The 21327-nt window shown below is 36.1% G+C and overlaps 2 protein-coding genes across 5 annotated transcripts; both read right to left on the bottom strand.

The window, feature by feature from the left end:
- Window positions 1-5144: 5144 nt before the first annotated feature.
- tusc2b (tumor suppressor 2, mitochondrial calcium regulator b) lies at window positions 5145-8205 on the bottom strand. Of its 2 annotated transcripts, XR_013823151.1 has the most exons (5): window positions 8032-8184; window positions 7319-7525; window positions 6187-6307; window positions 5473-6067; window positions 5145-5377 (listed from the first exon to the last, which is right to left on the bottom strand). XR_013823151.1 is itself a non-coding variant. In XM_079890200.1 (4 exons), exons 2-4 carry the CDS (start codon window positions 7468-7470, stop codon window positions 6002-6004), a joined length of 339 nt encoding a protein of 112 aa, XP_079746326.1. In that variant the 5' UTR covers window positions 7471-7525; window positions 8032-8205; the 3' UTR covers window positions 5145-6001. The 2 variants fall into 2 exon arrangements, 1 of the variants encoding a protein (XP_079746326.1); XM_079890200.1 differs by having other exon boundaries at window positions 5145-6067; window positions 8032-8205.
- A 656-nt stretch (window positions 8206-8861) lies between these two features.
- Window positions 8862-20725, bottom strand: rassf1 (Ras association domain family member 1). 3 transcript variants are annotated; one of them, XM_079890203.1, is made up of 8 exons: window positions 19724-20169; window positions 18288-18445; window positions 17950-18199; window positions 16879-17003; window positions 12503-12607; window positions 9712-9997; window positions 9479-9594; window positions 8862-9349 (listed from the first exon to the last, which is right to left on the bottom strand). In XM_079890203.1, the coding sequence occupies exons 3-8, from the start codon at window positions 18107-18109 to the stop codon at window positions 9200-9202; spliced, it is 942 nt and encodes a 313-aa protein (XP_079746329.1). In that variant the 5' UTR covers window positions 18110-18199; window positions 18288-18445; window positions 19724-20169; the 3' UTR covers window positions 8862-9199. The 3 variants fall into 3 exon arrangements, with proteins under 3 accessions (XP_079746329.1, XP_079746328.1, XP_079746327.1); XM_079890202.1 differs by lacking the exon at window positions 19724-20169 and adding an exon at window positions 20557-20725 and having other exon boundaries at window positions 17950-18445; XM_079890201.1 differs by having other exon boundaries at window positions 17950-18445; window positions 19724-20172.
- Between the last annotated feature and the right edge of the window lie 602 nt (window positions 20726-21327).

The raw sequence follows: 21327 nt of genomic DNA on the forward strand, positions 1-21327 counted from the left end.
ACACCGTTGTCACATGACTTATTACTATATTGCAAGTTTAATACAGCGAGGGGTGTCCAGTAATTGTGCAAAATGGAATGATAGCATACCGCAGTCACAGAGTAAATCAAGCACGTCGCATACCAAAGAGAGGCGTCTAGCAATCGGAAAGAATAAAATACTAGCATACTACACACTCAACAGTCTCATGAGAATTCATAATTGTTTTACGTTTAGGGAAATTGGTTACAAATGGGTGCAGCCGTTTTCTTACGAATCACGTCACATGAATGTGTATGTAATTGCAACTTTGTAAATAAATGTTCTTGTCAGAACAGTTTGGCACACTACACAGTGTAGGCTATACTGTATATAATGATGCTTTCATATACCAATAAAAATGTAACACTCTTAGCTTAATTTAACACATTTTACCATATTTCAATCCATTTCCACCCAATATGTGCCGAATTATGCCAATTATGACATAATTAGCACACTGTAAACAAACATAAACTACAAAATATCGTGAATAGCATGCTAGTATTCAACTACAAACATTCCCAGGATACATAAGAGCAAGTATTGCGCACACTATATCACTGGTCACTAACCTAGAAGCCATTGGAACTTTCTGCTAACGCTAAATGCAGCTGCACAGCTGAAATGAGTGATGAGTCCACTTTAACGTGGGAGTTTTGATTGCAGATTTGGGATATAAAATTGTTTCATATGCACTGAAGCAGTTTGAGTAACTCATATGATAAAGATTACAAGTCTCCAGGCACAGCAGCTAAAACAATCACAGCTCATTTTGGCCTCTCCAAGGAAATCACAGCTAGTCTTCAGAAAACCAAGTGGGAATAAAAGCCCCAATTAGGACTCTGGGTGGGTGTGAGACCGTGGTTCATTAAAGATGGAATCATGGATATGGAATGCAGATTCCTACAGCAGTTATGATCATGACATCTCTGTTGTACACAATTTGGTCAACAAGATATTCACACTTTCTGAAGAAGTGCTAAACTTGCTACTTGGTTGCTAAAGTGTTATGAGGGGTTATTAGCACAATGCTATGCGGTAACTAGCTGGTTCTGAATGGTTGCTAAATGGTTGTTTTCTGGCCTGACTCAATAAATCCCTCCCACAAGCCTATATGATGGGGTTTATTTGCTCATTTTATCATCTGCAAGTTAGACCACTTAGAACAAATTGTGGTAGATGATTTGCACTGCAAAGTTTAATACTTAATGTTAGTAGTTTGTTCCAATCACTAACCCAAATAATAAACCATAATAGTGATGTTTGACTTGGTAAATATCCTTATAATTCAGCTTCACTCAAGTTCAGAAGAATGTCCTGTTTTTCTTCAAGTGCCTTTGTCCATGTCAGAGATTAGCGTAGCTTGAAAACGTTCCTTGTAATGATAAATGATTCCAACAGTAGAAGATAACATTGTCTGGCAGGGCTGGACTGGGACAAAAAATCGGCCCGGGCATTTTGGCCCAGACTGGCCCACTATATGATCATAAACACCACCCATCTTTGCACGCCCTTAATTATGCATACCAACTCCTATTCCTTAAAACCACTAATGCCATGTAATGAGTGAGCATAGGAACGAGTGAAAATTTGACATTTATTAATACAGTTGAACTATACTCCACAGTGATGAATCCTAAAACAAGCTATAAGCTGTGTTTCTTACAGGATTTTTGGTAAAACTGTGGTGGGTGGACCTTTGGCCATTCTAGGGGGGTTCGGGGGCATGCCCCCCCGTGAGAAAATTTTGTGCATTTTAATGTTAAATTCATCAATCTGGTGCACTTTGAGAGTTCAAAATTAAAAGCTCCAACCCATATTCAGTGTGCAAATTAAAGAAAAATTCAAACCTCTTTTAGTTACAGTGTCTATTTACATTACACCTACTACATAATAGTTATAATATTAATCCAATGACAGTAATAGCCATATTTTGTAAAACAAATGCACTAAAAAATAAAGGAAACTTTCATAATTAGTTTTGTACTCATTTTTATACTTGAAAGAGATAAGCACATGATCTTTTATTTTGAGCAAACTGCATCAAGCTTTTATTTTGGCGGAAAACATGGTTTACAAACGCTTCATTAAATTTCTAGTGAATTGCGGTAATCGTCAACTATGCAGATGTGGAAATAATGCCTAACTGGGTTATGGGTTCCTACACTCATGACATGACCTAGTGTTTTGAAAGTAGTTCTGCTTACCGCGGACTCTACACTCACTCATCTCTCTCCTGATCCTCCTCACATGTCACAGGAGCTGATGAAGGTCAGAAAACGTATTTTGACACATTTTACAGTGTCTGCTTTAAGGGCCTGGTTTTAATTTTTCACGCTATTTCTCTGCACATTCCTTGCGTTTCTTCTCCATCTCGCTGACTATTCTGACAGATACACACTAATGACACTGCTGCACGCGCGCTCACTCGTTTAAAGTTGTGATTGGGCCAGCCCAGTGTCAATCAAGGAAAGAACCAATGGGCCGCTGATCTACGTGTTTCATGGGCTGGTCTGTCAGAAAAAAAAAAAAGCACTGACTTTTTTTGACCAAGCTGCATTACACCGGCACAAACCCAGCGCCGCCAATTAAGCAAAACAAAACAAAACGAATGGGCCGCCGATGTACAAATTTTATGGGCCGTTTAAAAAAAAAAAAAAAATTATGTATGAGTATGAGATGTATCGGCCCAAAAAGCACGTCGGCCCACCGGGCAAATGCCCGGTATGCCCGATGGCCAGTCCAGCCCTGTTGTCTGGTCATTTGTTTGTGGATGGAAGATGAAGGAACCAAAGCAACGGTGGAGTTCAGATCTGTGGAAAGAACAAGAGTTCAACTAGAGGACAGACTGCAGGAGGAAAAGACGGTCAACTGAGACAAAATGGCTTAAAGTATTTGATGTTGTCCTGTTGTGGATGGAACTTAATTAAACTAAACAGAGGAGACAAACACACACAACCCATAAATATTGGTTTTGCTCCTCTTGGTTGAACAGGGTAAATATTCAGCAGGTATTATGTCAAAATCTAGATGACCACATTAAATCAACATGAACCCCATTTACTTTCTAGACAGCAAAATTCACAAAGTAGATTTAGATTCAAAGCTGCAGTTGTTTTGCAGCTTTTTTGTGTTCAAAATGTATATAAATAAGCGAGTATGAATCCATTTTTGAAACTGTGTTTTTGTCTTATCCTGAATCACTACGGTACACCTATTATAAGTGTTTACATTCAGACTATATAGACTGGTACGGGTCGTACCACTGCGGAGTAGCCCAGTCCCAGTAGCCCAGAAATAAACAGAGAGAAGCAGCTCTGGCTACAATGTTCTTCCGCAAGACGCACACAGTTCTGTTTATTAACAGCTAGAACGCCAAAAGTTAAGAACTGCAGCTTTAAAGGGTTAGTTCACCTAAAAATGAAAATTAGCCCATGATTTACTCACCCTGAAGCCATCCTAGGTGTATATGACATTCTTCTTTCAGACAAATAAATCGGAGTTATATAAAAAAAATGTCCTGGCTCTTCCAAGCTTTATAATGGCAGTGAATGGTTGTTTCTGTTTTGAAGTTCATCAAAGTGCATCTATCCATGATAAAAGTGCATCTATCCATGATAAAAGTGCTCCACACGGTTCTGCAGGGGTTAATAAAGGCCTTCTGAAGTGAAGCGCTGCGTTCGTGTAAGAAAAATATCCATATTTAAAACTTTAGCGACTAAAATAACTAGCTTCCAGCAGGCGGCCGTACGCATCGATTTACGGTGGAAGAGTGACCCTTGAGCTGATGTAATGACGAACGTGTAAGCGCAGAGGATAGAGTAAAACAAAACACTATTCGTGAATTATAAATCTAAAACGACAATTTTTAAAGAGAAATGTCGGAGGAGCTTGGGTTTGTTGCCCAGCCCTGTTTGTTTGAACTGCGAGAAGCGTCTAAACTTACGATACTCCTCCGTCATATATGCGTCACGAGTTAAGGTCCTTGCACACCGAGTCTGAAAGTTTTGTATGCGTTTTTTTGTATTTGTCATTCGGTGGCTCTGAATTGTCAAAACACCATTCAAAATGCTTGCTAAGGATGCGAAAAATGCATAAAATCAAAATTTTTTATGACGGATGAAAGTTCCGGAGGCAGTGTGTAAACGTGATTGACAAAATGGTCGTATTTATTTTTTAACGTGCGAAAATTTCTGACATGAATTTCGGACTCAGTGTGCAAGGACCTTTACTCATGTGGCGCAAGTCGACTTGCGTAGTATGCGTATGGCCGTCTGCCGGAAGCTAGTAATTTTTGTCGATAAAGTTTTAATTATGGATATTTTTCTTACATGAACGCATCGCTTCACTTCAGAAGGCCTTTATTAACCCCTGCAGGGCCGTGTGGAGCACTTTTATCATGGATAGATGCACTTTTATCATGGATAGATGCACTTTGATGAACTTCAAAACAGAAACAACCATTCACTGCCATTATAAAGCTTGGAAGAGCCAGGAAATTTTTTAATATAACTCCGATTGTATTTGTCTGAAAGAAGAATGTCATATACACCTAGAATGACTTGAGGGTGAGTAAATCATGGGGTAATTTTCATTTTTGGGTGAACTAACCCTTTAATTCAGATTTAAATGTACAAAATTAATGCAAAACCTGCAACCTAATTAGCTATTTTTATTTTTAAAATGTTATTCATTTGTTTTGTTTTTTATATAATAAAATCAAATGTTGGTTTGTAGTTATGGGCAAAAAAAAAAAAGTTATCTTGCAATAACTTCAGTAACAGGGCTGAATGGTCAGTCTCAACAAATACGTTCAACAATGCGATGTGTTAAAAAAAAAGTTTTTTAAATGGAATGAGCTTTACTTACCATTACGTCATGCTGCAGAACGGTCCAACTGATGTCACTTCCTGTGCATCGCATTTTTTGGAATATTCAACAGAAGAAATAAATCATAAAACTATTTTTTAGACAATGAATATATTAATGATATATCAATTTAGAAGATCATGTTGAACAAAAAAAAATCATAGCCATCATTTTCAATCAAATCCACATGGATAAAATCAGTTCAGTGTCCCACTAAATATTCAGTTTTAATATTGAATTAACAGACAAACACAGTTTGATATGCATTTATACGTGGTATTTTCTTTAATGCCATCTGGTCATTTCAACTGTAATAAATAAAGACTGCCAGAACAGTGAGAGGGGGCAGGGCTTCTCACAATGACTGGCAGCACTGAGTCAGTCAGTGCCTCAACCGACCAATCAAGGAGCGGCAGCAATTCCATCATCCAATCAGCATACAAACAAATCACAGCGCAGTAAACAGCCATTGATTCTCTCCTACTGGCTGGAAAGAAAGCAGAATCAGGTCTATATGAACTACATGCAAAATTCAGGCTGTAGTTTTACTTGCTTATTTTGTACTAACCCTAACTGCATTACCTCTACGAACATCGCATCCTGACGATCTGCGAAGCTCTGCTTGTTATACAATGCCCGTCGATTAAAGCGTTCAAATGCAACCTGATCTTTCTGAGGGCTTCTAGAACATCTTCAGAATTCTAAACTGAATGTTCTAGAAGGTTCTCCAGAGTCCTTCATGATGTGCTCCTGATAAAAGTCAAACATCGCTAAATATTCTCGATTTCTATGGTCATATACTAACAAACAAACAGCCATTCACTCATACAAACCACACTTAGTGTCTTGGCCATACAGCCCATAATAGTCTTCAAGACGTACATGTGGAGGATTACAAGAAAACGAAAAAGTCAGGACATCATTGTCAGGCCTGAGCCTCTTCTCAGGCTGACGGCCAGAGCATCTCGCGGCCCGTTTGCCGGGATTCAACATACACGCGTCGAGCCCTCCCAAACTCACGGGGGCGCTAACACAGCAAGCGTGTCCGGGATCCAGCGGTCGGGAGGAAAATGAGGGAGGACGGAATCTTCACAGGAGGTCACCGACGACATCAAGCTTCACAGATGACGACCGGAAAATCGACGTGGATACGAGGGTGATCCAACTTGACGACTCCCTACGGAAAAATTCCCAATATTAATGTTCTAGTAATCATGAATATTCAAAGACTTATTATAATTCAATATAATGAAAACATGTAGAAAATGTTAGCAAAACATTCCTGTGCTGACTAACCTGAGGTATGAGATTCTTGTGGATTCGTTTTAGTTTGGCTTTCTTTCGGCCGTTTTTCGTTACTACCGTTTCTTCGTAAAACTCGTGGGCCAGGTCGCCGTCCTCATCGTAGTACAAAGAGCTTCACAACATGAATACAAATGTAAAAAAACAACATACATGTGCAACAATCAAAATATTCTTACAAAGTCACACCAAGAACGGGAACTACAGTATAACGATAATTATATTAGCATCCACACCAACGCACGATAAGTTCTGCGTATTACAAGCGCGCTCAGCAGTTTTGTTGTGTCTCTGTGCCGTTATCGTTTTAGTTGCGGTGTAGACTTCCTATTCTCATAGAATTAGAACGATTATTAAAACTTTATAGTTATCGTTCTTGGTGTGAACGAGCCTTAAGGGGCCGTTTACGAAGAAAGCATTTTTGAGTTCCGCTGTGCTGCTTTTCCATTGTTTCTCTATGCAAACATTCACTAGATAGACGTGATTAACCACGTCTTGCGTCTTTTACAGAGTCTTGCACGTAAAAAGATGATGTCACGGGCGGCTCTAGATGTTCTTTTTTCATTTCAATACCCTGCACCTTGTGTTTTTAAAAGAAAACATTCTGTGTGAATGGAACAGTTGATTCTATGGAAGCTTGTTTCCCCCGCTGAATAAAAAAGGTAATTACGACGTTTTTATCTCACAGTTCTACTCTTATTCTTGCAATTGTTCGCTTATATCCTATATTCTGACTTCTTTTCTCAGAATTCAGATATAAACTCGCAATTGCGTGTTATAAAGTTTTGTTAAAAAGAATTGCAAGATATAAACTCGCAATTCTGAGGGATAAAATGTCGCAATTACCTTTTTTATTTTTTATTCTGTGGCGGAAACAAGCTTCCATATGATTCTGATTGGTCACTTTTGGCATTCTATGAACAAATATGCGTGTATATATAGCGTATTGACTGTACATTTAAGGTTAAATGACACCAATGACTCAAATACTTTGAAAACATTACGTTTGAAATCTGCAATGAAACTCAAGAAAATGTGTTTTTCAGAACACAGTCCCTTCTCTTAGTGTAACTGGCACAGCGGTTCAGTTATGCTGTCGCATGCCAGGATCTGTGGCTATATTTACCTCCTCCTGGTAAACACGAAAGGCGTCGCATTTCGGATGCTCCGGACCCTGGCCAGGCTCTGCTCTTGGCCGTCTTTGGCAGGTTCATCCCCACCAACCGAACCAGAGAACGGCCAGTACCCTTTACCTTTAGACCCGCTGCCACCCATCATGGGCCGCAGAACATTCTCCTCCTGTTCGGGTCACACTTGGGACAGACGTACAGCTCTGGAGGAAGAAAGAATAGACTGTTATTTGACTCATACTGTTAAATATTGACATCCTGAAGCTGATAATGTCAGTGTAATAAAATATGGCTACTTTTTATGACATGGGAAACCTGTGACCTGTGCTTTCCCACCAAGTCAAACACTTCATTATAGTAAAATCCATATAAAATATGTTTCACGTTCTTAATAATTTGACATTTTGAACAATATTTTACGTAACAGAGATTTTCACCTCAGCATTAGCATGTAGCATCTTAAAACAAGACAGATTGGGTTTGACAGCAAAAAATTAGCAAAAACAAGAGTCAAATTTATTATATTTATTCACTAAAAAGATTTTCCACCAGTGTTATTATTAATAAATAACATTCAGTTGAATTATTTATTTTCCAATTGTCTAAATTGATATAGCTTTCGTGCTAATACGGCTAACATCATCATAATGTCCTACAACGTTTGTGTCTATAACACAATATTATTCATATTTATAATGATGACACTTACTTGAATAAAGTCTCTTGATGTTAAATGAAGCAGAGGAGCGGATATAATATGAATTAATGCGGGTTTAAACAGATTTATTGAGTGTGTAAAGTCAAAAACGAACCGCTGCAGATCAGAAAGTGAATCAAGACACACGCTCAGCCGCTCCTGCTAAAACCGGAAATACATAGAACTGCTTCGGTGAGGAGAATGGATAGAATAAAAGTTTGATTTTTTACAGAATAAAAGTCTTTACTAAACTAAATTAAATTTTTCAATAATTTTTATTTTATTTTATTTGAATAAAGTCATTAATCAAAATGAAATTACAAAAAAATAATTCATGGTTTGCATTTTTGTCAAAAAGTAGACTAAATAACTAAAAAAGGGTTGTGCATATAATTTAGTAAACATGCAGGCACAAATAAAGAAAAATCTGTATTGTCTAAATTACATGTTGTTGGTCATATTGTAAACTATCAAATAGAGGACGTTATTTAAAAACATTTTGTTTTGTAAACTAAATGCTTTCCTTTTCACTTAACTTTAAAAGCTACTTGTGTATATAAAATATAATTATTTATAATAATAAAATGCAAAATAATGCATATTACATATTTCAAACAATGAAATGTGTTTTTGTCATTTAATGGTTCTTGCACACAACAAAAACAGTCATTTTTAAAGGGGAAAAATATTCTACTTTATTTAATTTCAAAGAAATTGACAACACATATCCAATATATACATGGGTCCTTCAATATCTCACAAGTATTGCATCACTAAATGGTGGTATATTAATATAGCCTTTAAAATTATATATTTTTTCCTATTACAAGTTCAAATGGTGATTAAAATACTCTTTAATCTGCATTGATATATGCAATCACCACAGACCAATAATCTGTCGCTCACACTGGAAAGACGTTGCTCCACAACTGGATCTACGGCTGCGACCGCAGCATTTCTTCCAGTGTAACGTCACACTCCTCTCACGCTCATCAGTCACGCTTAAACACACGCTACTCCTCTCTTTCTCTCTCTCACTGCATTTCTCTTTCATTTACAACCCTCTCATGTCTCAAAGGGTTCTTCCACACACTCTTTGGATTCAAACAGTAATAAGCTGCGTACTTAGTACGTTTTCTTCTCCTTTTCTCTTGTTTCTGAGGTATAAAAGCAGCTTGTTTCAGCCAGGCGTACTGAAGTTCTTCATAGCCTCTTTCATCTTGTCTCGAGCCGAGGCGTAGCGCCGCACGATCTGCCGGACGTGATCCTCCTCCTCCCGCTGCAGAATGCGCAAGAAGTTCCGGAGTTCGGGAAAACTGAACGCATCCCACTGCGAGAAGAAGCCAACAATATTGTGAAAATTTGTACCTGATATATTTGTATATACCTTTTTAAATAATTTAGCATATTTACATTTTTTTATTATTTCTGATAAAGATAACCATGTACATTTACTCACATTCACTTCTCCCGTTTCATTCTCTTTAAGAACTAAACTGAGGACTTTCTCGTTGGGTCCAGCACACAGACGCAAGAAAAGCGGACATTCATCATCCGCAATCTTCTTTAAGTGCACTGAAAAAAGAAAGAAAAATAGGAATTTTGATACTTACATTCAATTTATATTTTGTTTATTATAAGAATTAATGTAGGTTAGGTGTTAAAATGAAGTATGTATGTTGTTCTCCCCACCTTGATTCTGCCGTTCGCTGCGTTCGAACAGAGAGAACTTGGCCGGATTGTCCACCACGGTGAACTTCTTCAGCAGTGCTTCGATGACCTCTCTGGCCCGTGTGCTGGAGCTGATGTGCAGGTGTTTGACTGTGTCTCTGGGCAGGTAGAATGAGGTGCGATGCTGCAGTGCTTCAGTGCAGTCCCATCCCGAGGAGGAGGACGTGCTCCGTGAAGGAGGGAGAGACACGGGCCGGGCCAGCTTAAACTGGACCTTTATGAAGCCAGTGTACGATCCATCACGGTTCTGATGACGAGGACAAGAAGAGAATCACATTGAAGTCGATAGTTACGGTTAGGGGTTCGTCCAAATGCAAGTATCACAAATAAATATAATACAATAATATATAAATAAATTTAATATTTTAATAATATATATATGTGCAATTAAAATTACTATAATGCAAGCACCTCTCATAAGCATAAAGATTAATAATATTATAATGTATATCATTATATTTATTAGTGGTGTAAATATTAATCGATTCGTATCGATGCATCGATTATACAGCCGACGATTCGATGCATCGATGCGTCCGCGAGAGTATCGATTAATGTGTTTATTTTGCCGCCTGTCTATTTTCAGCATTTGCTCCGACATATGCGTACAACCTACTAAGCTGCGGGTGGCGCTAACCTCATTATTGTCTTCTTCACACCGCTTCACACGCGTTACTTACGTTTCACAGTCTATCTATGTTCACACACATTGTTGAGTCTGACATGGATCCGTCAGAGCGAGCTGGAAATGACAGTGAAATGTTACACACTCCAGTCGGTGTCAAGTCATGGGTGTGGATGTATTTTGGCTTCAGGAAAACAGATGGAGCGTTTGTCTGATTGCGCCCGTTTCACACATACTCCGTTTGCAGTGCGTATGCGGTGCATATTTTTTTCAGTACCCATGTTAACAGGTCAGAGCTTTCACACTGCACGCGGTTGCGGTCCGTTTATCCGTTCCAGTTGCGGTGCACATCAGTGCAGAGATCGTTTCCGCACCGAGTCTATTTCTGCTGTGCTGCACGCGCTGAATTAAAGTGACAGCACATGTTTCGTGGTCAAAATGAACACAGATTGACATGAAAATGTAGTAATTTCACCATAAATGCGTTTAATTAAATAAATTGTAGTAATCTCACCATAAATGTATTTAATTTAATTCTACTATTTTTCACAGTCATCTTTTTTACTGTAAGACCGGGGTAAAGCAAGGAAAACTACAATTTACCTCAACAAGGTGACATAATGAACAACACTCGTCTCATTTGTGGAGGTGGAAAAACAATTTCTTTGTTACATGCAATTGTATTCTGTATTCTCAATAAAAGGCAAATTATTTATTATTTTTGTTGATTTATTTGAAACTTAATAGATATCATGTAAAAATCTAGTATTGAATCGTATTGAATCGAATCGAATCGTATCGCTGGGAATTCTGAAGTATCGAAAATAATCGAATCGTTGGCTTAAGAAATCGGTATCGTATCGAATCGTCATGTAGGCTCCGATTTACACCCCTAATATTTATTATGTTGTGTTATTATAATTATAATGCAAGCACCACTAATACATTTATAGATATATAATATAATGTGTATGTTATAGGGATGCTCATGGTAAAAATTGACCGATTAATACTATCAGTTAAACGGTTTAAAACGTTTTTTTTTTAAGCTTCTTTTTTTTAGTTTGCTGCATGGCTTAAAAATAAAATACTATATAGCTTATATTTATTAACTCTCACGGAGCGCGTCGACACACGCAACCACACACGGCTCTAGCTAGACGTTACCTGTGTATTCCCGGGACATCCGTCCCATCGGAGAGGGTGTTTTCTGCCGCGGGTCTAACTGTCAACAGGCTGCGCTCCAGACTGACCCCACATCACGTTGATATGTTGCTTTTTTAAAATAAAAATTAGACGAGGTGTTGAGGTAGGGCTCCTATTTTTATTTAACGAAAAATCTTAGTCTAACGGAAAAAAAATTGCCGGTTTTTGAAAGCTTTGTTCAAACGGATTCAGTGTTTTCTTTTTGTCATCTTAATTTGTTAATTATTTAAGTTTCAAAAATATATTTAGTGTATGCCTATTTTGTTTTTTATTTGTATTATTTTATTCTGTTTTTCTCTCACTGTCAGAAATGCTGCAGGTGCGTGAAAATTTAAACTGAATCCAGGTTCTGTTGTTGATCTGTTCTGTATGCTGCTGTTTGCACTTTGCACGTTAAAATAAACCCTTTGATAAAAAAAATTAATTGTTTATTTTTTTAAAGGGTCACAGATATTTATTTGTATTTAATGGCAATTCAATATTATAATCTTATCAGTTAACGTTTATTAATCGCTTAACGAGCGGCGGTTGTTGGTCGGGAAAATTAATCGAAATGAGCATCCCTAGTATGTTATTATGATTTTATGATATACATGTAAACAGCAATAAATATATAGATATATAATAACAATAAAAAATATATGTATATATATCATTTATACTGTGTAATAATATTAATAATTCATAAATAATAACTGAATAGATTATTTTTAATTGTATATTTATATATACATATACACACACACACATATATATATATATATATAGCTATATACACACACACACACACACACACACACACACGTATACATACATTAAGATATATAAATTTGATAATATATTAAATTGTAAAATTAAAAACAGCAAAAAACTATTTGATAGATTCAATTTACATAAATGGAGACCGACAGGTTTCCTTACCAGAACCATGAAGAGGTTGCTGTTGACCTGAGCGTTGTATTCTTTCACTTTCTGTTGTATTTCAGTGACAGAGAGCTCCTGTTTCCTGCAGTCGACCGGCTCATCCTGCAGGACAGAGGACAGGACAGTGTGTAATGCATCACGTGACCACAAGAGGGAGGCAAAGAAAGCTCAAACGACTCAGACTGGCTGACCTATCCCTAGGTTTATGAGAACTTTATAGTTCATCCTAAACACTGATTTTATGGGTTTTCCTGAGATACAAACCAATAAGAATCAGATTTATAAGTACTTTGACAAAAAAAAAAAAAAAAACGCCTGACTTTATGTGACTGAGTAACTATATTTAACAACATCAGCTGGTTGTGTTCGTACAGCACAGCAAATGCAGTCTGAGACAGATTCAAATACTCAGATCCAGCTGGATGCCTTTACCCACAACTAACACAGGCTGACACGGGCCACAGGAAAACACCCTCCTCCCTCATCCAGAAATAGCCGACAGGAAGTGGGAACTAACACACACACATTGTTCCACACTCACTCATACACACATGTAGACTTCAAATGCAAATGAGCAAGGAGTGAACAGATTTTCAGTCTGCCCCATTAACTCTAATACTTCACAACAAGTAAGATTTCCTCTCAAATTTGTGGGAAAATGTGTTTCCTACATTCGAGACCGCCTCATCCCAAGTTTTCTACTTTTTTCTGTAAATCTGCGGAACTGTTAAAAAAGTACCATATAAACTGAATTAAATATTTATCAACTGGTTAATTTAAGTAGTTATTAAATATTTAAGATAATAATTCCTGCTTTTTATCTAAATATTAATGCATGTTTTAAAAATTAATTTACAAATTATAAATTCATAAGACAGAGTCCACTAATAATGTACAATTTTGTCCATTATGGATCTCTTTTGTGTGTAAAACAAAATACTACTAAATAAATAAGCAAGCAATATATGTTTCTGGTCCACTTTTATCTTTAAATAAAATTGCTGGCTTCATAAATAGTAATGGGAGTTTTAATTAAGAGTCTTTACACTGATCATGGGCTATGTAATGAGACATGGACAGACTGCAGATGCTTTGATTTGTTAATCACCTTAAGTGCTACTCAGCATGACATCATTTTAAGAGGAAACACTTCCCCCCCCATCCCACACACACACACACATACAATTAACTAAATCTAAAATATAACAAATACAATAAATATTTTAAAAATAATGAATAATTAAAATAAATGATGTTACGATTTTTAATAATAAAATAAATTACTAAATTGTACAGTTGGAAAGTATATGCAAGCATCATTTAAAATAACCACGCATGCGCAGATTGTGCACATGCATTGTTGGCACACCGAGCCGAAGATATCCGTAAGTTAAGTTTCTCCAGTTCCATATGGACTGTGAAAATAGCAAAGCCCACCCAAAACGCCAAAATAATATACATTTAAGCTTAATATAGTATTTTGTATGATCATGTATCACTGTCTTACTTTGTCTTTGCGTTTTTTGGTCTTTCTGAGTGAGGTGCGCGCGGTGTAGAACTGCTCGAGCTCGTGCTCGTGCTCGGAGTCGCTCTGGCTGCAGTATCCGCTGCTCGCGCTGCTGCCCCAAGTCATGTCGAACCACTCACAATCCGTCATTATCTCACCGAAACCGACCGGACCAGGACTGTACAAGAGCTTCCGCTGTGTCTGAGTGAGGAGGGTGATGTGGCTGTCTGACTAACCGACCTCGTGCAACCGGGATGCAATGCAACCGTTAGTAGGCGTGATTTGAAACCCCACCCTTCCGCTTTGCTCCGCCCCACGGATTGAATTTACTGCACGTAAGCTCCTCCCTCCATTCAATCCTGGCCCCTCCCCCCGAGACCCAGCAGAGCAATACAATACAATACAATTTCTAACTATAAAAAATATAATTATATATACATTTAATGGTATAACAATTTTAAAAATTATACACATATTTATTTAAAATAAATGTAAATATAAATCACATCTACAAATAATTATACAATAATTGTCAAAATTACATATGCAATACTTTTAAATGGTACATTTATAATAGTAAATAACTGTATAAATATATTTTGAATACATTTATACTATTATCTACATATTTATATTTAATATTATTATTATTTGAAGTATTGCCAATTAGCATACAAGTATTTGGTATGATAAAAATCACTACAGTTGACAAAGAAAAATATAATTACATCTAAATATAATTATATAATAATTGCTTTAAAAATGACATAATAATATGCAATGTTTGTTATTATAAAACATAACATTTATTTTAAATTGTATATTTATATTAGTAAATAACAGTATACGTTTATTTGTACAAATGTATATTAAATCAGAATAATTATAATGATTATTATTATTATTATTATCATCATTATTTCCAATATTACCAAGAAACAAAATAATTTAGAATTAAAGAAAAGAAGTGCAGAAAATAACACAGTGAACAGAAAATAATCGCTGGGTCTCAGGAGGATATATATATATGTAAATGTTTCATATGGTGCCGCTGGGTAAAGTCTTATGTGTAATTAAAAAAATGTAAAAGTAGAAAGACCTTCGTGCAAATGTTACAAGGCCAAATGAGAGGTTAAGATGATTTGCACATTTGTAATTAGGTAAAGCGTGATCAGTTCATTTCTCCAGCTGTCTCCTCCTCCACCCTCCCCCATTACACTTTCACATCAGCACTCCAGAAAGACTCACTAACATGGAGAAACCAATGGCAGATCTGTCCTTCGCAGATCATCACCGTGATTACCATCTTAAATCATCAACTAAAACCTTCCATGCAACTCTACACTGGTCAATAAATGTCCAGAATGTTTTAAAAGTAACGCATTTATTTGTCACATTTGAAATGTTCAAAAGCGAGCAGCTGCTTTATTGTGTGGTTGTCGTAAATTGCGCGTGACTCTGCGTGTGTAGGACGTAATAAAATCAGCACTGGTGGCATATGGCGAGCCGAGACTCAGACCTACTTCAATTATGTTTTACGTTGAATTTATGCGCACATGCTAGTGATGGGGAAACAAAGCTTTTCGAAACTCTAAATTAATTATCGAAATACTCGAAATTATGACAGATAAAAAGATAATAATCAAAATTGTGATTCTTTTTATCTAATAATTATAAATTTCTAAGTCATAATTTCAAGTTATGTCATAATTGTGACAAAGTCATAATTTTAAGGTTTTATCTCATAATTTTGATTTAGTATGTCAGTTTTACCTTATGTCAGGAATTACTTTTTATCTTTTACAATTTCGACTTTTTATCCAATAATTGTCATAATTTCAAAATTTCTTATGATTTTCTGTCATAATTTTACCCTTTTATCTCATGATTTTCCGTCATAATTATGACTTTTTAAGCCATAATTTTGATTAATGTTACAATTGTAACAAAGTCATCATTTCGATTTAGTGTCTTTTATCCTATGATTCTGTCAAAATTTTGACTTATCTTATAATTTTTGTCATCATTTTGACTTTTTATCTCATAATTATGACTTTTAAAGTCTTAATTTTGACTTATGTCATAATTGTGGCAGTCATAATTTCAACGTTTTATGACCTTCTATGTCATCATTTCAACGTATGATTTAGTATGTCATAATTTCGACTTTGTATCTTATGATTTTCTGTCATAATTTTGACTTTTTATCTCATAATTTTGATTTAGTATGTCAGTTTTACCTTATGTCAGGAATTACTTTTTATCTTTTACAATTTCGACTTTTTATCCAATAATTGTCATAATTTCAAAATTTCTTATGATTTTCTGTCATAATTTTACCCTTTTATCTCATGATTTTCTGTCATAATAATTATGACTTTTTAAGCCATAATTTTAATTAATGTTACAATTGTAACAAAGTCATCATTTCGATTGAGTGTCTTTTATCCTATGATTCTGTCAAAATTTTGACTTATCTTATAATTTTTGTCATCATTTTGACTTTTTATCTCATAATTATGACTTTTTAAGTCTTAATTTTGACTTGTGTCATAATTGTGACAGTCATAATTTCAACGTTTTATCTCATTATTATGACTTTCTATGTCATCATTTCAACGTATGATTTAGTCATAATTTCGACTTTTTATCTCATGATTTTGATTAATGTTATAATTGTGACAAAGTCATCATTTCTATTCTTAAAAATTGCAACTTTTTGTCATAATGACTTACCAGAGCATGCTTGTTTTCTTATGTGGCAGAAATGGCGAAAGCGTCCATGACTAGCACATACATAAACAACTTCCCCTCTTATTTACGTCATTTACAGGTGACGTGTGCTCTCTAGCAGTCGTTCTCTCACCACATTGGTGTCCGTCTCGATCGTGTCCTCGCAGTAGTTCGTTTGTTCACGGATGGCGTCACAGTCGGAGCTGCAGTCCAGCTGAATGAAGGGTTGACAGCGGTAGTGACAAGTGTAATTACAGTCTGAAGAGACACAAACATTCCTTCAGAAACCAAAACCACACATCCAGTTTTTGTTTCTAGAGTTAAATATAGTTCTGAGCACTACAGTTTAACAGAGCATTTGTCTGATTTTAGTGGAAACTCATGACAGAGGGGTCAAGCGTTGCTCATGCATGAGTCTACAGCGCCACCTGGTGGTAATGGTGGTTCTGGGTCATTTGATGAATAAATCATTCATCTGTGGTCTGTTTGACTAAGCCACTTTAAAAGCTTTACCAAGTGTAAAAACATGCTGGTACATTTTAAAGTGATGTTTTTGGCAAAGAGAAACGATATTTTTAATTTATATGACAAAAATGTGGGTTGAACTTGCAAATCTCGCTGTTACAAGATATTCTGGAAGGTTGCCAGGGATTTGCCAATGTGTTCTGGCTGGTTTAGGCATTTATTTATGTAATTAAGCAGTTATGCATTAAATGTTGTTGCTCTGTTATTCATGTTCTTCATTTTCTATATTGTACTCTATTCGGTTCTATTTTAACATCTAATCTGTATGCTATTACCCAATTTATTAATTTGACCTAAATTAAATCAATCAATTTTTTTTCAAATTAATTTACTTATGCTTTTACTCAAAGTTTTACATTTATTTAAGAACATTTATGTTTATTCCATTTGCATTATTTGCCTAAATCTAATTTGTATAAGGTTATTCTATTCTATTCTATTCTGTTGTGTTATTTATTTGCTTATGAATTACTGTCCATATTGTCCATATGAATTCTTAAATTTCGTAACAAACACGCACCCACACAATCTCTATCCAACAGAAGACACTGTACCTAAACTTCCTTTTCCTATTTGCTTTCAGTCACTGAGGGCCAGATTGTCTTGACAGAAACATTTACACAGCAGAAGACAAATATCCCTGTGGAAATGTTCTGGATTATCTGGGTAAAGGACTCACGTGTGCAGCGGAGACTCTGCCTGTACAGGCCCCATATGAACTCCCCGCAGAGGTCGCACCAGCTGAGCTGCGTCTGGCTGCAGGGCTGGAAGTCGTGACCCCGTCCGGGTTTACACGTCGGCCAATCGGGGTCCTCCAGACGCACGCGCTCGCCCACCATCCGCACCACCTTCTCTTTGCCCCACCTCTCCAGAGTGGGCGGAGGGTCGCTAGGGGGCGCTAACTCGATGCGGTCGTCCGGAGTCAAGTCCTGTAATTCAATGAGTTCACATTTTGCCATCTTGGGGATGTGGGAGGCTAAAAAGCATCACTTCAAAACGACCCGGTTTACTCCGTACCAGGTCGACGGACTTCGCGTCGGGTTCTGACGCGTTTGCACATCCAGGCTGAGAACAAACATGGATCACTTTGTCGATCGTACAATATTAATACAAAAGAGATGATGTTTTCAGCGAGATGTCCTCTTGATTCAGTTTTCAGCAGCATCTGGCTCAATCTGAGGAAGAACAACAGAGATTAGATTAGATTACGATATATTGTGAGATAAATGTGGACAGTTATAATCTCTCTGATCTTCAAAGGACTCCATTCATTTGTTTTACTATCATTATATATAAATAATATAAAATGATATATAGGCCTATATACAGTATAATATATTATATATTATAATAATAATACATTAATATAAATATTATATATTATAAATCTATTTTAATAACATAAATCCATTATAATTACTTTTTTTTTGTATATTACGCATATTTAGTTTTAATAAAAGAGAGACCCTTGATATTTGTTGAACAGAATTAAATATTTAGTCTGTATAGGGTAAAAGCTTCTTTAAACATCAGACGACAGAAAGTCCACAGACAGGAAATTATGGGGTTTTAACATTCCAGCGGGTTTGTGCAAACTAATCTGTCCTTTACAAAACCACTTGACAACATCTATATGGAGGCTGATCAGTATGCGTGAGGAGGAAAATTCACTCAAGGGTGTTTTTGGACCATTTTTGTTGTAGGGCACCTCTTTTGGCTACTGTCCTAATCCTGAGAAGCCCAAAGGCCCGAACAGCCAACCAGAATAGAAAGAGGCGTAAAACTGGGTCACAAAAGCAAAGCAAATAAAAAGCGCATAATATAGACTAAGAAAGAATGGACAAGTAGAATAGAGTAGAACAACTGAGTAAATAACGCAAATATTTAACTAAGCAAATAAATCGCAACAATTAATGTAAAATAGGCTACATACATTCTTAAATGTAAATCTTTAAATAAAAGCATAAAATATATAATTACTAAATTAATTAGTGTTCGATTTAATTAATTTAATTAAAACGAATAAATTAATTAATAGAGTAGATTAGATGTCAAAATGTCTAGACTTCAAATCCAGTTAAAGAATTTACACAGAATCAGACATGCATAAATTAAACAAACCAAGAGATTATAATACAATAGGCCTATAGAAAATAAATAACAAACATAATAAGAAATACATATTTAAAAAAAAAAACGTACAAATTTAGGTTAAAATTACAAAAAAATGTAGTAGTATTCATTCCAAACACATAACACGGAACAAAATAATCTCTCACAGATTAGATTAGCAATTCGACGTCATTGATTTGACGTGGAATTATTAAAAAAAACATACAAACTGCAGAAAGTAGGCTATACATCTATAATTTGATGGTTATAGTGTCAGATTATAGTTGTAGCCTACTTGTATTTGAACCTCTTGTAGAAACTGCTTAAAAAGACCAACCTACCGTAAACCCAAAACAAGACACTTGTATCGCCAGAAGAGCCTCAGACTGACAGTAAACGGCTCAGTTTCCTCAAATCCGCTCTTCAAGTCTCAAACAGCGCGTAATCTGCGCGCGCATCGCGTGTTTGAGAGGAGATAACGCAAGTGATTGCGTAAAACACAGAAAACATCTTCGGTTACAGCCAAAAGTAAAGTGGAAATTATGCTCCTCTGGCAGACAGATGTCTCCTCATATTTTCGGTTCACTGTTGGCGTCATTCGCGGTCGCAGCTCGAAACCGGGTCGATTATTAGTTTCCCCTCAGTCAGAACGCGCACCTTGTACAGCGCGACCGCTAGCGCGTTAGTGCGCATGCGCCGCAGACTCAGATTAACGCTTAATCCAGCACGATCTGTCCTATTTGAGAGCGGCGAAGGCAGAGCAGACATCATTTCCTGAATCATTTGGTGGACCCTCGGGTTTTATACTCTGAACCCACGCCTGCGGGTCTATTTACAATGACCTCGTTTAAAATTAAACTCATTCTTAAAGGGACAGCGCTCTCAAAATTATTAGCCTATCTACTCGCCCACATATGTCATCTTTCCTCGAGAATCTTAACGTAGTTCTTTTCCAAACAAAGTGGTTCATACAACTTGTATAATATACATTTCAAGTCTTCTAAAGTTATAGGTGTGGGAGCAGACTGAAATTTAAGTCATTATTTTGATAAATCTTCAGAATATTTATATAGAATCATGCATAAGTTTAATAAATAACGTATGAAAGTGAACATGGAAGATACCATTTTCCTGCAAAGCTTTCAGTGCATAGAAATCTAGTGTGCGTACTTACTTGCTCCAAACTGGGAGTTGGCAGAGCTCCATAGCTTGATTTAACATTGAAGTCTCTCTCTCTCTCTCTTTGGTCTGATAGCGGATGTATGTATCATCAGGAAGGAGGTCTAGGAAGACCCAGATGAGATAAGAAGGTTTCTGTCCTCCGTTTAGTCTGGATGAGGGCCAGCAGGACGAGCAGGTCACAGGACACGAAGAAATCCTGCTCCGCATTGAGGACAATAAACAGTAATTGTTTGTGAATGTCTGATTTAGTTACGGTCATCGAATTCCCCAATTAACTGAGTCATTTCATGACATTTCCCTAAACAAACCAAATATAAATACAAAAATACAAACTATTTTTAAAGATAAAAATGTCATTGTGAAAAGGAAATATATATATATATATATATATATATATATATATATATATATATATATATATATATATATATATATATTAAAAATACAATATAAAAAATACAAAAAAACAAACAAACATACTTTTAAAGTTAAAAACATCATTGATCTCAGTATTTATGGACAGGAAAAAAAATATTTCAAAATAAGTTCTGCACAGACACAGATAACAATAAACTGTGAAGCATTTATTTATTTGTGGAATCTGAAAAAAAAATCCAGTGTGATCCCTGCAGGTTAAAAGACGGAAAGGCATGCGTGTAAACAAAATCCCACGTCAGTATGAGCACAGGGATTTCTAGAACAGAGGCAATCTGGAAGAAATTATTTACAATTATTGTCAAAATAAAAGTCATTTATATCATTT

This window comes from Squalius cephalus, assembly GCF_949319135.1.
Source record: "Squalius cephalus genome assembly, chromosome: 13".
NCBI classification, from domain to species: domain Eukaryota; kingdom Metazoa; phylum Chordata; class Actinopteri; order Cypriniformes; family Leuciscidae; genus Squalius; species Squalius cephalus.

What these genes read in the sequence shown, in the direction of transcription:
- rassf1 (XM_079890202.1), bottom strand. Translation starts at nt 18,229, where the DNA reads ATGGCAAAATGTGAACTCATTGAATTACAGGACTTGACTCCGGACGAC. An exon ending in GCAGAGTCTCCGCTGCACAC is followed by an intron (nt 17,004 to 17,949) that starts GTGAGTCCTTTA and finishes GTGTCTCTTCAG; the next exon opens with ACTGTAATTACACTTGTCAC. An exon ending in GCAACCTCTTCATGGTTCTG is followed by an intron (nt 9,998 to 12,502) that starts GTAAGGAAACCT and finishes CCTCGTCATCAG; the next exon opens with AACCGTGATGGATCGTACAC.
- tusc2b (XM_079890200.1), bottom strand. Translation starts at nt 7,470, where the DNA reads ATGATGGGTGGCAGCGGGTCTAAAGGTAAAGGGTACTGGCCGTTCTCT. An exon ending in TTCGTGTTTACCAGGAGGAG is followed by an intron (nt 6,308 to 7,318) that starts GTAAATATAGCC and finishes CATGTTGTGAAG; the next exon opens with CTCTTTGTACTACGATGAGG. An exon ending in ACAAGAATCTCATACCTCAG is followed by an intron (nt 6,068 to 6,186) that starts GTTAGTCAGCAC and finishes ATTTTTCCGTAG; the next exon opens with GGAGTCGTCAAGTTGGATCA.